A 13,608-nucleotide genomic window follows, 5' to 3' on the forward strand; every position below is an offset into this window, starting at 1 on the left:
GCCTGGCTACTCTCTGATTGTAACTGACCCATCCGCCCACTGCCTCATTGCAGTCCTCCGCGTCTGTGCTACCTCCTCTCTTTTCATGTTGTACACGCTGCACGCAGCCCGACCACAAACCTCCTGTCTGGTGCCATCGTGGAGGTCCAGCAGTGCACGGCTGCTTGCATAAAATAAAAATAAAAACCCAGGAGCCTACGATCTGCAAAATAAAGGTAAAGTCTTCAGAATAAAAACACCAGAATTACTCATTCGGGTTTCATTTTGATGTTTTTGGTTGATTAAGTTTTAAATAAAGTTTTACTACTGTGGTTTAACGTTGTCAGCATTTACATTTGTGTAGTAAGCTTAAAATACTGCATATCAAATTACTATATTTATAAAGTAGAAACTTTAAAGAATAAAAAAGTTTTTGTGTAAATGTCTCGGGACAACATTTGCCCAATAAATAGCATAAAGTTTTAATGGTTAAAAACAGTTCATGATGCTTCGGTTTATTCACTTAAAGAAGCTGAATGAGATCTTGAGTTCTGATTAGCTCATAAAATGATATCACTGGGACTCCGGTAGTGTCGTGGTTAGTGTGAGAGACCCATAAAGAGGCTCCAAGCGGGAGAAATAGAGCCAACTTTCCCACATGTCATCGGTCACACTCTCTCTCCCTGATTTCTGACTCTGTCCACTGATCCATTTATAAAACAAAAGTATTAAAAGCTCAAAAATAAACCTTTTGGTGGAGTTTTGTGCCAACGAATAAAACACTGAAAGTGACGAGTAATGTGTCCAACCCTCTTATCCAAGAAGTTCTGACATGAAGAAGAGCTCCTTTCTATTTGAAAACAGTTTTAAAGTTCATGTGACATTTGAACAGAGAGATTAAATTATTGGTGTGACGGTGATCCTGTGTTTCTGAATGGACTGGTCTTATTGTTGAATGCTGCCCAGGATGTTTAACCTACTTAGAGAAATCCCACAGACACACAGCATTAGTGTAGTTAAGATGAATAGGATTATAACCAGGGGTTAAAGTAGGCCTGTTCGGTCCGGTCCAGCGGACCACTAACAGATTCAGTGAGGGTACTGAAAGGGGGGCGAGCAGCCAGAACCCAAATTCAACACCAGTCCTTGTTGCACCTTCAGCAAGGAAACATTGAATGTCGTCTTAAACAACACGTCTCCTCAGTGATTTATTCAAAGTTGTTCCGGTTGCTTCTGAACTATGTTTCGATGCACGCTGGACGGAGCTGCAGCTGCTTTTCATCACTGCTGGTTAACGTGAGCACGAGCTTCCACCAGGACACTGCAGCTGAAAAAGTTGTGAATATTTCATGATATTCTGATTTATTCCAACAACACAGACAGCAGCTCAGACAAGCTGTGTGGGAGGCGACAATCAGGGATTGCTCTGTCGCTCTGTTTAATATGCAACATTGCACCTGGTTGTGTTTGATTTATTGTTTTTGGGACGTTTTATTTTGTATTTCTAATTTCTCTCTACTCCATACAATTATTACATATTTTTGAACTTTTTTTTTTTTTTTTACAAAGATGCATGAAGCCGAGGAGAGATGATCAATAAGAAGAGATGAAGTTTGTGGCAAGAATTCAAAAGTACTTTCACGCCTGGTTATAAATTAGCTTGACGTAGACCTGAGAACCTTCGATAAGTCCAGCTCGCCTGAAGGTGGGTTAGTGTGCACTTTAAGGCCTTGTAGTATTTCACAGCCTCACAAAATAACAAAGAAACCTGAAGCCAACACAGAAGCTACGAACATTTCTCTACTGTAATGCATGCCTGCATATTCAGATGTACAAAAAGTAACTCAAACACTGGCACACAGAGGCTACACACAGTTAAGACAGACGATGGATTTATAGACGGGGAGTGGTCAGACAGCTGCAGACCCCCCCCCCCCCCCATCACATCACTTTCCTGCAGCCCTGCAGATATATTATTATGACACATAAGCAACAAGCAACACCTTCTGACTTCTCATCGTAAAAAAAGAAAAATCTAAATATGTTATTTAAATCACGTCCGGCTCAGTATGGGATCAGAGTATGATTGATGTCGTATTTACATCATTCATGAATTCATTATGGATAAATCAGCGAAGCAAAAGTAAGTTTCACTTGATTTATCTGATGATGCTTTACATTTCTTCTGTGATTAATGGACTTACAAACTGCAGTCAGAAACGGCTAATGAAATTAGAATTTAAGATTTTGTTTCATTTGAATAACCAGCCACTGGCGCAAATAACTAATCAATCTTGTGTGTATAGTAAAATGCATTTAATCAGTCATGTTTGCCATTATACAACATTATACAAAGTCCATCAATACATCGATTGAACATCTTACACACCCTGATGTCTGCTGTGGAATAACCCCAAGGTATGCTTTCTTTGTGATGGTGTGTTATGGCTGCCACTATAGGACCACATTGTGTATAGAATCACATCAACAGACATATTAATGCCTGAAAGCCACAGGGACGGGATCCATCCGGATTTGTCACTGTGTGGAAGCTAAATGAGGGTTTACTGTTACACCTCCAGATTCCTGTGTGTGTGTGTGTGTGTGTGTGTGTGTGTGTGTGTGTGTGTGTGTGTGTGTGTGTGTGTGTGTGTGTGTGTGTGTGTGTGTCAGGATCAGGCACGATCACATATCAGAATAAGCTTTGTGCCATCAAAACAAACCAGGAAGCTGTCAGAAAAAGCTGTCTGAGAAACAAATCCCTCGCTATGAATGACAACTGGGATGGATTATTAAGGTCATGTCTGCGGTGCAGGGATAGAGAAGAAACATACAAATACAATATGTCTTCCTGTTACTCAGCTGTACAGATGTGTTCTGTACTGGATGTGTGTTTACATTACAGATTTCATCCTTCACGCAATATATAAATAAACATTACTGAATGGATATCTATTTCAATCACAGCCTTGTTTCAATTGTTTTGATCTCATTAAGCTGCATGCTCAAACCTAATTCAATGTTCTTAATAATCAGAAGTAGTCCAAATGTTCTGTTTTTACAGGGTCCTGACTATTTCTTTGGGAAACACATTATAGTAGTCCGTTCCAACAAAATAAAACCACATCCATAAGACTTTCTTTTTCTTTTTTTTGCTGGTTGATTAGTAGGAAAAAATGTGTAGTGAGAAAACGTGAACTCCCCGATGTTGAGTTCTCATCAATATCTTGGTCACTGAGGGAACACCAGCAGGGAGCTTCAAATGCAAACAGGCCTTTAAATGTGACTAATGAATACATTGAAGTAAGACTTTATGTTAGTGCTGTTTTATGCTTCTGCACTATGAATATTTGGGGGTAAATTGGTCTCACACATTAAATTTTCTGTCTGAGGGAAACATGCAATAACCACAAGCTCCAAGAAAATAAGGATCAGAGCTTTTTTTGTAATTTGTGCTAATTGATTATTTATATGAGCAAACGGTAACTGTAAAACTAAAACTAATGAGAAAAAAGGAAGTGGGGTTTCTTTAATTGAAATTCAGGTTTTTTTCTGAGGATAATTATTTTACTTTCATTCTTTTTTTTTAATTAACCAATGTTATAAAACACACAATATCAAACAGCACATTACACGACATCTTAAAGAGTCTTTACATGGCCATAATCTTTTATTTTGAAAAAGGTTATCGCTTTTCTTTTCTTCTCATCCAATAAACACTAATCGAGATGTTCATATTTCCGACTGTATATGAAGGCAGCATTTTGCGCAGATGTCGCGTGCGTGGAATGTTGTGCGTGGTCTCGTCGTCGCGTGCAGCAGTTTACCCGCGAAAAGCTGTCGTAATTTAAATGCAGGAAAACACAAAACCTGGTTAAAGTGTGACTCGTTTTAGAAGATAAATATCTAATTAAAACTGATATCAATCTTTAATTATCAACAACAAACACCGAAAGAACATTTGGTAAGTTGAAGCAGCGAGCTAAATAAATAATAAACCCAAACAAATTATTGTTTTTTTAAATTTAGACTGGTTTTAAGATATTTTGTTTATCATGTAAAGTTAAAGAAAACAAAATGGTTCAACGGTTTTATCCAATAGAATTAAAAAATAATAATAATTAACTGTGGGGTTTTTTTTTCATCTGCCTCATTTACATGTTAAATGTGACAAATTCTGGACTGAAGAAAGCAAACAGAATGGCTGCTCAAACATACATCTCCATCTCTGAGCTGCATCCCAACTTCTCTCATCCGGTCAGTTTACAGGATTCACAGGAATATCTTTTACACCTTTTTATTTTATTCATGAAAAAGCTTTCTTAAACTGCTGATTTGCCTTCATAAACAGGCTGCATGTCTTGACTGTATTTTAAAGACTATTCTGCTCACTGTCTTTTCTCTTGTTGTGTTTTTTTTTTATCTTCAGAAATTGGCAGGTATAATCATAGCGAAAAGTGATGTCAAAAGCTTTCCTGACAGAAAAAGTAAGTATGTGTAACATCTCATAATAATAACGCTTCACCTTCGTGTCTTGTACACCAGCGCCCTCCTCTGGACGATACATGAACTGACAACCCTTCTCTGATCTGCTCTCTCCTCTTCTTATTCATTCAACCAACCAACCAGTAGAGATGTAATGATTCACTGAACTCACAATACGATTCTCTCTGGATTTATTTGACTAAATGAGACAGATGTAGGCAGATGATGAGTGAAACTGATTTTTTTTATTTTATCTTCTCACCTCTTTTCATTTCCTGTCTTGAAGCCAAAATGTTTCCACACCTCTGATTTAAAAGACGGTGGTGCATCCTCAGTTTCTAAATCTTTCTCTGCAGCAGCTGACACTCACCAGATTATTGAGATTAATTTTTCACAGTACAGATGTGAACTTCGACAACTTTGAATCGATTTATCACGATTAATCTTTGCGTCCCTACTAACCAGTAACCCGTGTGACTGAATTTCAGATGTTGGCGAAGAGAGATACACGTTCAGCTTCACCGTCCAGGACTCACCCGACTTCTTCATTAACGTGACCGCCTGGGGACACGACGCATACATCATCGGGCTCTCCAACAGCTTCAGCATCGGAGACTGTGGTGAGGACGAAGTCATCCACGAGCCTTTAACACAAAAACATAAAACATGCAGATGTTCAAAACAATGCTGAACAAGGGGCCGAGTTCTTTTTCTAAAACCTGTATAGTTTCTAGATTTACACAATTTACTGCTTTACTCCAAGTTGGGTTTTGTTGTTTTGAATGATAAGAGTTGAATCAGGACGTCGTGACGCATTTCTTTGATGACAAAATAAAAACTCTCTCTCTCAAAAACAAAAACCATCAGATATATTTACTGTACATGTACAGATTATTATTTTAATTTCCCCCCCAGTTGTCATTGAGAATCCTTTGGTTACCAACAAAGATCCAGAGAAAGGGGACAAATTCTGTCCTACGACACCGAGGTAATTCACCTGCCGAGACGTGAGAAGCTGCATAGAGTACGACACGTGTGTACAGTGATGTGCATTGATGATACACTGGAGATGTTTTCAGCCTCTACAGGCTGCTGGTGTCTGAGGCTCACTCTCAGGTCCGCCTGTGCGCCGAGGTGGACGCCATCGACCGGCTGCTTCCTCTCATCCACCTGCCTGTGAAGGACGCTGGAGATTTTTACTCTCTGGGAGACATCGTGGCCAACGGGCGGAAGCTGGACGGCGTGTCGATAAATATACTGGCTGCAGTGAAGTCGGTAAGGCTCATCGGCTTTGACCCTCGACATCCCAACCGGGGTTTCATGTAGTGTTTTGACAAAGTTTGCAAACTACTGAAAAGAATCTTCAAAAAATATTTCCAAATTTTGGGAAACAAACGTTTTCATGTTCTTGTTTAGATTTAGATACAGCATCACTCTCACATATGCAATAATAAAGTGTAATGATATCTCATAATCTCAACCTTTTACTTTTTTTTGTCCCTGAAGGGAGATCGGTTTGTCGACAAAGTAGAAGAAGACCTGAACGCAGCAGTCCGACATCTTTGACTGAGGCTCCCAGCAGCTTTCAGAGTCAATAACACAGATAACAATGTGTAGAATATTTATATGATCAACTGAGTCTTTAGAAAATAAGTTAGTCAAGTCCTGCTCGGGGGAATCGAAGTATGCAGCGAGTAGTCGTTCCAGCTGCTGGTCAACAGGGCGAGACTGGGCCCCAGACCAGGAGGGGGGGGGGGCCCAGACCAGGAGGGGGGGGGCCCCAGACCAGGAGGGGGGGGGGCCCTGAGGGTCTGACAATGACTGTTTGAAACCTCCCTAAGGGGCCCCGTCACCTGACAGCACTCACTCGGGTTGCAAAAAAAACAAGAAGAAGAATGAGGATGAATTATGTGTTGATATGAGAGAAATCAGAAACAGGACAAAAAGAGGAGGAGGGGTAAACATCGGGTCGAGGGCGATGAACGCTGGTTCGACGGGGCCCCCAGTGACTTCTCGCCTGCGGCCCCGTTAGACTCTACAGTCGCCACTGCAGCTGGAAGAGAAATGTCTGATGGGACTTTTTAAAAGTTGAGTTTCAGGTAAATCATAACAGAGATAAACCGTCGATTTCTCTAAGATAATACACGACTAAACGGTGAAAAGACATTTCTCTGAGCTTTAAAACAAATATTCACACAAACTGAAAGAGTTATTGAAAGTGTTCCTTGCTGTCTCTGAGGCCTGATAAGTAACAATGAGTGCAGGACGCTGAGCAAACACCTGCGATGTTTGAACAAGTTTAAAAAAGTGAAGCGTATCGTTTTATATCACTTAAATTTCCCAACGCGAGACGCCATGTCCGTTTGGTCTCCATGGTTACGTGGCGGGATGTTTGTTTGCTCGGAAAATTCCAGCCTGCCCGTTGAGGACGACACAGAGACGAGAGTTCAGAGAGAGGCCAGAGCTGAGGAGCAAAACGTTTTGTCATGTGAACTTTTTTCCCCTGATTGTGTTGTTTACATTTTCAGATTGGCGAGCTGAAGCAGTTCACCACTTCAGACGGACGTAAAGGGCAGCGGCTGGAAGCCAAACTCTTCGATGACTCCGTCTCCTCCTTCCCTCTCATCTGGTGTGTCACACTCGTCACTAATTAGGAAAACTAAATAAAAGATTTATAACTGATGTTGCTTCGCTGCCATATTCAAGCCACCGCAAATTTTCTCTTCTGACGTGAAGCTTTAAATTAACCTGCTGAACTCCATGTGTGTTTGATTTTCACCACGCGCGCGCTCCCCTGACCTCCGCTGACCTCCCAGCTGGGACAGAGAAGCCATTCAGCTCGTACAGACGCTGATACCGAAGGAGACGGGTAAGGTTAACAGCTGCAGCCACAAAAAGGAACATTTATTTAAATGTTATTCCAGCCTGTCATGTCGCGTTAGCGCTCAGCACCGAGGGGGAAACACGGAGATCTGAGAGTTAACTGCAGTGTTTACCTTTCCAGATTACTTTCTGCTGTTTTTAACTTTTTATTCTTCGTTCAAAGTTCTCTTCATCGCAGACGCAAAGATCAGCTTTGACAGCTTCCGCAACGGCATGACGGCGACCGTCAACTCCAAAACCATCATCACCGTCAATCCTGGTGAGACATGTTTTGCAAATATGCAAAAAAAAAAAAAAAAAAGTGACATGCTATTTTTAGGAAGCTCGTGAAACAGTAAAGGCCTTTTCAGTGCAAGAAACACATCAGAGAAAAATATCTTCCTGCTGTTCAAATCTTGTCTCCGTTGATCATGACTTGAATTTCCCTCGGGATCAATAAAGTATCTATCTATCTATCTATCTATCTATCTATCTATCTCCTCGCAGACACCAGAGAAGCCAGCCTGCTGTTCAGCTACGCTAAAGAAGTGTCTGATTCTGGCGCTCTGGATCAAGATGAGAAACCAGAAGATGTACCTGGTCGGTCTCAGTGAGGAAAGCACCTCGTTCACATATTACTACTGAATCCTCTTAAATACGTTTCTTCCTTTTACTGCAACAAATCATTTCCAAGAAAGTATTAAAAACAGACGACTGAGCAGGTTTATCAGTCCAGTTTGGAGTCAAACACTGAGAAGCACAAGAAACTTCATCATTCACATCCCTGAGACAATAACTCGTTATACACTATCCCATCACAGGGACTTTATTCTGTACTAACAGAGTCCGAGAGAAGGTTTCAAGTTGCTTCAGTTTCCTGCTTTCATACGAGAACTGTCAGCAGCTTTTCTCTAAACCAGAGAAGAAGAAGAACGACACAAACAAAACAAACATGCTGCAGCATTTAATCAACACCTCATTGAGAAGCTCCTCCCCTCAAAACAACTTTCTACTCCTGCAAAGAAATGTCTTTGATATCATTTATTATAAAAGAAAAGAATGAAAGTGGAGCCTGAGGAACCAAATCTAAAAGTTTATAAGGCAGAATATTTCCTGCGTTTGAGCTTTTATGTGATTTGATGACAGTAAAGTAGATAAGTGGTGTAGATGTGTCAGTGTGTTTGCCTGGAGGAGACACGTGTGGTGCTGCTCTGGTCTCTGCAGTGGACTCCATCACTGACGTGTACACGGTGAGCCAGCTGAAGCAGAAGGCCCAGGAGACTCCCGAGGCTTTCTTTGGCATCACATACAGCTTCATCTCCAAGCTGGACCTCGACTCCTCCGTTTCGAAAGTCATCAAGACACGCTGGTGAGTTTTTGTTGTTTTGTCTTTTCTCGTTAAAATGAGCTTCAGTGACTCCGGCGGGTCTGTTCTCTCTGTCGTCTCAGCTACAGCTGTAAGTTTCAGGTGACAGACGATGCACAGAGCTGCACCAACCAGCTCTGTCCAGGGCGGGATCAGGTCTTTTCAGCCTCCACGGGCTTTGACCTGCTGGTGGACTTTACCGACCACACCGGCACTCTGCACAGCTGCCCCCTCCGCAGCCCGGTCGCAGAGACAGTGCTCGGCTGCACGGTCAGTTCCCCCTTTTAGAGAAACAAACTCCGAGCACGCTCACGATAGACAATCAGCCTTTTACCACCTCATCTCTTGCAGACCGAGGAGTTTACCAGTTTGACCGACGACGAGCGCACCGCCATGAAGTGGAAGTTTCTTTTGGAGAGATGCAAAATACACGTCAAGGTGCTGCAGCTCTTCATTCTTTGTGCTAATAAAAAGTGTACAAAGCTGATAAATCCTGTTTAATCTGATTTGTTGTAGATTATCCCTTCCTCTAAACTGAAGTCTGGGATGAGAGGAGTGGTCCTGGCCTGTTCTCTGGCTGACCCAGGAGAGGTCAAACAGCACATGTCAGCCCTGCTGCAGTGAGATGCTTTACCTGCTCTGATCAACGAGTTATAATGTTCGATAATACACGTGTGATCTCTGCACTACTTGTGTATTTATTTAACTTATTTATTTATTAAATTAACTTATTCATTTGAATGTACATTTGATTATTAAAGAGTGTAATGTTTGCTTGACTGCCTGAAAGAACTGTTAAATAAATAAACCAATGAGAAAATCTCAATTACGTCCCTTTGTTGTCGATCTTGTAGCATCACAGGACATTTGAATAAGCTGCTAATTAAAGTTTCAATTTTTATTGAAAGATATTTCATTTATCTTAGACATACATATATCAAAAGTGTTTGAGTGACTATTAAAGTACACACGTTGTTGGTACATTGTCAGTATTAATTGACTCTAAAAGGTTTTTAGACTGAATCATAAATCAGTTTTTATTGCCAAGTACATTTACATACACAGGGGATATGTCTTGATGTATGGATGTAAAAACACTTAACATGAGAAATAAGGCTAAAATAAAAAGTACTTAAAATAAAATAAAATATAAAAAGCAATTCTCTCAAAAGCTCTCTCTCTAAAAAACCCTCAAATATAAAGAATAAAAATAAATAAATGTACAAAGGGTGCATGAAAGAAAATACATGTAAATTTAAACTGAACTAAATAAAATACCAGTTATTTAACCAATTTTTTTTTTAAATAATAAAACAAAGCTCGGAAGAAAGCAAGCCGTCCCAGAATTTACCAAAATAAAAGACTAAACTGCAGTGACAGTGTTTGGTCGCTAGATGGCGGTAAATCCCTTCAGATCAAAGCGGAACTTTTGGAAATTGTCGTCACTTGTTTCTTTGGGACACTTTCAAGCAGACGGACTGATTCCGTCGTCAACACCAACACACAAGGTGATGAAAATGTGTCTTATTCAGCGTGTTTAGTCGTCGAAAAACAACAACATGAAGTCTCGCAGCGACACAGTCTCGTAGCTCGGATGTGCTGGCCTCTGTTAATGTTAGCGTGTGTTCGCCCCTGCTAACAGCTAAGCTAGTTTGCTATCGTTAGCATTCTCGTTTTTAAACTTTAATTTATACCATCGCACAAACAATGATGTTTATCGTGTTTCCGTTTAACGTTTAAACTGATCGACATGTTGTAACCAGCTGCAGCTGAATGTCCTCTCTGTTCCTCTCTGCAGGGTCACGCTCACCTGTACAGGTGACTTCCGGCTGCAGTCAGGTATGAACGTGAACCAGGGGACGGTGGGCAGCGACCCGGTCATTCTGGCCACGGCTGGTTACGACCACACGGTCCGTTTCTGGCAGGCTCACAGCGGGATCTGCACCAGGACGGTCCAGCACCAGGACTCTGTATCCTCTCTGTGAACATAGAAGAAACATTCTCCAACTCCCAGCATGCAACTGTGTAAAATGTGCAGAGCCCAAGGTTTAATACTGAATAATTAATCAAAAAGGTAGCCTGTTGATGTACTCTGTCATGACCGGCTCAAAGGCCATGGCAAGTAGAAAGACGGACACGGAAACAACACTCCATCAAACTGACTTATTTACAAAAATATGAATTAAATTTAAAAAAGGAGTGAAGTTTGGATGTTGGTCCAGAGGTGCTGCTTATCATCAGGCAAGGCAGCGAACTGCTTTGGGGCCCCCAGACCAGTAGGGGGGAAGACATTAGTTTAACCTCCCTGTCTGACACCACTCACTCTCATTGCCCTGCAAAGCGTTGCATGCCTTGTTTCTACGGTAACAAAAAGTTCTAAATGACAATGACATGGTGCAATGACAAACAACAACATCTCTACTGTGAGCCCCTTGTTTCCTGTTATGTAGAGAGAATATACATGCTCATCAAACACTGCAGATCAGCTTCCTTAACATCAACTTCCAGCAGGTGAATTCACTCGAGGTCACACCTGACAGGAGCATGATCGCAGCTGCAGGTTGGCTGAGAATATTTCTCTAACCCTGTCCTTGTTCTTCGTCTGTATATCTTTGTTCTCTGTTTCATTTTGACGTAAACTCTGCATTGAAGGATATCAGCACATCCGCATGTACGACCTGAATTCAAACAACCCCAACCCGGTGATCAACTACGACGGCGTCAGCAAAAACATCACGTCCGTGGGCTTCCATGAAGACGGTCGCTGGATGTACACGGGAGGAGAAGACTGCATGGCTCGCATATGGGACCTGAGGTACGTCACCGTGCTCAAACAATATCTCTCTCCCTGCTCAGAGAAAAACTAACTCTGACCCCCTGCTGCTGCTCCTCGCAGGTCAAGAAACCTGCAGTGTCAGAGAATATTTCAGGTCAACGCTCCGATCAACTGTGTGTGCCTGCATCCCAACCAGGTGAGACATTCACTGGACACACGTTCAGAACAAGTCTTACTCAGTTTTACTCCGATATTCCTCCTGCTGTTTGAAGTCTAAGTAGTGGCGTATGTTTTTCAGGCGGAGCTGATGGTGGGAGACCAGAGCGGCGTGATTCACATCTGGGATCTGAAAACCGACCACAACGAGCAGCTGATTCCCGAGCCCGAGGTCTCTGTTAACGCGGTTCACATCGACCCGGACGCGAGCTACATGGCGGCGGTCAACAGCTCGGTGAGTATCCAGATCAGTCTGAAGGCGGGGGCTGCATTCGACACGTGAATGTGCACACGTGTGATCCTTCTTTACTTGGTGACAGGGAAACTGTTACGTGTGGAACCTCGCTGGAGGAATCGGAGACGAGGTGACGCAGCTCATCCCCAAGACTAAAATCCCTGCACACAAACGCTACTCGCTCCGCTGCAAATTCAGCCCAGACTCCACGTAAGTCAACTTTTCCCTCTTGGGGAAAAAAACCCCGACATAATATGAAAGCTAGAAGGGCTGAAGATGAGTTTTTGTTTTAACCATATCTGCCCTTTTGGATCCGTATGATAAACAAAGACATGTAGCTCTTTGCTCCGATGTTTCTGATCAGTGCCTCTGACCCCCGTCAGGCTGTTGGCCACCTGCTCTGCAGACCAGACCTGTAAGATCTGGAGGACGTCCAATTTCTCTCTGATGACCGAGCTGAGCATCAAGAGCAACAACCCCGGAGAGACGTCCAGAGGCTGGATGTGGGACTGCGCTTTCTCAGGAGACTCCCAGTACATCGTCACGGGTCAGTTCACGAGCGCCGAGGAAAAAACAGTCAATCACTGTAATGCACATGTGCATGCTGCAGTCTGTGGCGTTCAAATTCAGTCAGACATTTACAACCTGTTGTATTTGTGAACACGTTAAGACTTAATGAGCAGGTGTCAACACTGAAGATTTAGTAGGTTGCTACCGTTACTTACTATCACTTATGGTGAAGCTGAAACAAAGTGTTTATTTACAGGATGAGTAGTTAATTAGTGCAGGAACATTTACACTTTATTGCTGTATTTAAGAAATGATGTTTTCTCTTAAAGCTCCTGCGTAGATAGAAACTAACTTGACAAGTCAACAGTACACAGTAAATGACACTGACTCCTGTTTGCATCCTGCAGCCTCTTCAGACAACCTGGCTCGCCTGTGGTGCGTGGAGACCGGGGAGATCAAGAGGGAATACAGCGGGCACCAGAAGGCTGTGGTGTGTTTGGCCTTTAACGACAGCGTGCTGGGCTGAAGAGGAAGAAAGAGACGGCAGATCACAGACACTCTGCGGAGCTCGACGAGAAAGAGACTCTTTTGACAAGATGGGCCTCGGCTCCTCCTGAGGCGGGATGGGATGAGATCCTTTTGCCTCGAAGGAAAGAGAAACGAGGCCCTTCGTTTGCCAGGTGCTTTTACGTGTTCAGCGTTGCAGCAGGCACAGGATGCACATTTATAAGTTTAACAGCCAATCACAGCAGCTTGCTCTAAATGTAACCGATCAGACGTGAAGACGTCCGACCCAAGATTATCAAACGTTTGAATGAAGCACGTCAGAATGATTCACAAGCCCTTTTTCAACCCTTTTGTTTTTACAGTGCGCGTTATTTATGTCACCTTAAGGACCACGCTGCTCGCAGGAAGTAAAATACTGTATGTGCATTCATTTGTTTTTGGACAGTATGTAATCGTGTACCATGTTGGCGGGCTCTCACCCCGCTGAATCAAATAAAACGAAACGTTTTGTTGTGACTGCGTTCTCTCTCTCTGACAGCACGACGTGCATTAAAGCCTTTTTGTCGTTCTCGTTTCAGTCCAATGAAGAAGAATGTTGCCAAGATTTACACAACAGTCTTTTATTGGACGGCAGAAAAAAAAACACTCTTGTTGCAAAAGGGACAGTTACAC

At 42.4% G+C, this 13,608-nt stretch overlaps 2 protein-coding genes across 5 annotated transcripts; both read left to right on the forward strand.

The window, feature by feature from the left end:
• Positions 1–3,766: 3,766 nt before the first annotated feature.
• meiob (meiosis specific with OB-fold) lies at positions 3,767–9,505 on the forward strand. Of its 3 annotated transcripts, none has more exons than XM_079372272.1 (14): positions 3,767–3,943; positions 4,179–4,236; positions 4,409–4,466; positions 4,953–5,084; positions 5,380–5,452; positions 5,544–5,739; positions 6,993–7,093; positions 7,281–7,333; positions 7,511–7,606; positions 7,834–7,926; positions 8,551–8,695; positions 8,776–8,962; positions 9,044–9,130; positions 9,209–9,505. In XM_079372272.1, exons 2-14 carry the CDS (start codon positions 4,180–4,182, stop codon positions 9,314–9,316), a joined length of 1,386 nt encoding a protein of 461 aa, XP_079228398.1. In that variant the 5' UTR covers positions 3,767–3,943; position 4,179; the 3' UTR covers positions 9,317–9,505. The 3 variants fall into 3 exon arrangements, with proteins under 3 accessions (XP_079228398.1, XP_079228396.1, XP_079228397.1); XM_079372270.1 differs by having other exon boundaries at positions 3,768–3,943; positions 4,168–4,236; XM_079372271.1 differs by having other exon boundaries at positions 3,768–3,943; positions 4,172–4,236.
• Positions 9,506–10,093: 588 nt separating this feature from the next.
• mlst8 (MTOR associated protein, LST8 homolog) lies at positions 10,094–13,384 on the forward strand. 2 transcript variants are annotated; one of them, XR_013781662.1, is made up of 10 exons: positions 10,094–10,200; positions 10,491–10,662; positions 11,201–11,252; positions 11,345–11,507; positions 11,589–11,664; positions 11,767–11,919; positions 12,005–12,129; positions 12,303–12,466; positions 12,837–13,109; positions 13,299–13,364. XR_013781662.1 is itself a non-coding variant. In XM_079372065.1 (9 exons), the coding sequence occupies exons 2-9, from the start codon at positions 10,534–10,536 to the stop codon at positions 12,953–12,955; spliced, it is 981 nt and encodes a 326-aa protein (XP_079228191.1). In that variant the 5' UTR covers positions 10,094–10,200; positions 10,491–10,533; the 3' UTR covers positions 12,956–13,384. The 2 variants fall into 2 exon arrangements, 1 of the variants encoding a protein (XP_079228191.1); XM_079372065.1 differs by having other exon boundaries at positions 12,837–13,384.
• The last annotated feature ends 224 nt before the right edge of the window (positions 13,385–13,608 follow it).

The sequence above is a fragment of the Symphodus melops genome, assembly GCF_947650265.1.
Source record: "Symphodus melops genome assembly, chromosome: 21".
NCBI lineage: Eukaryota > Metazoa > Chordata > Actinopteri > Labriformes > Labridae > Symphodus > Symphodus melops.

Excerpts from the sequence above, each read along its gene's own strand:
- mlst8 (XM_079372065.1), top strand. The coding sequence starts at position 10,534 with ATGAACGTGAACCAGGGGACGGTGGGCAGCGACCCGGTCATTCTGGCC. Across the intron at positions 10,663-11,200 it reads CGGTCCAGCACCAGGACTCT|CAGGTGAATTCACTCGAGGT; the intron begins GTATCCTCTCTG and ends ATCAACTTCCAG. Across the intron at positions 11,253-11,344 it reads GAGCATGATCGCAGCTGCAG|GATATCAGCACATCCGCATG; the intron begins GTTGGCTGAGAA and ends TCTGCATTGAAG.
- meiob (XM_079372272.1), top strand. The coding sequence starts at position 4,180 with ATGGCTGCTCAAACATACATCTCCATCTCTGAGCTGCATCCCAACTTC. Across the intron at positions 7,334-7,510 it reads GCTGATACCGAAGGAGACGG|TTCTCTTCATCGCAGACGCA; the intron begins GTAAGGTTAACA and ends CTTCGTTCAAAG. Across the intron at positions 8,963-9,043 it reads AGACAGTGCTCGGCTGCACG|ACCGAGGAGTTTACCAGTTT; the intron begins GTCAGTTCCCCC and ends CATCTCTTGCAG.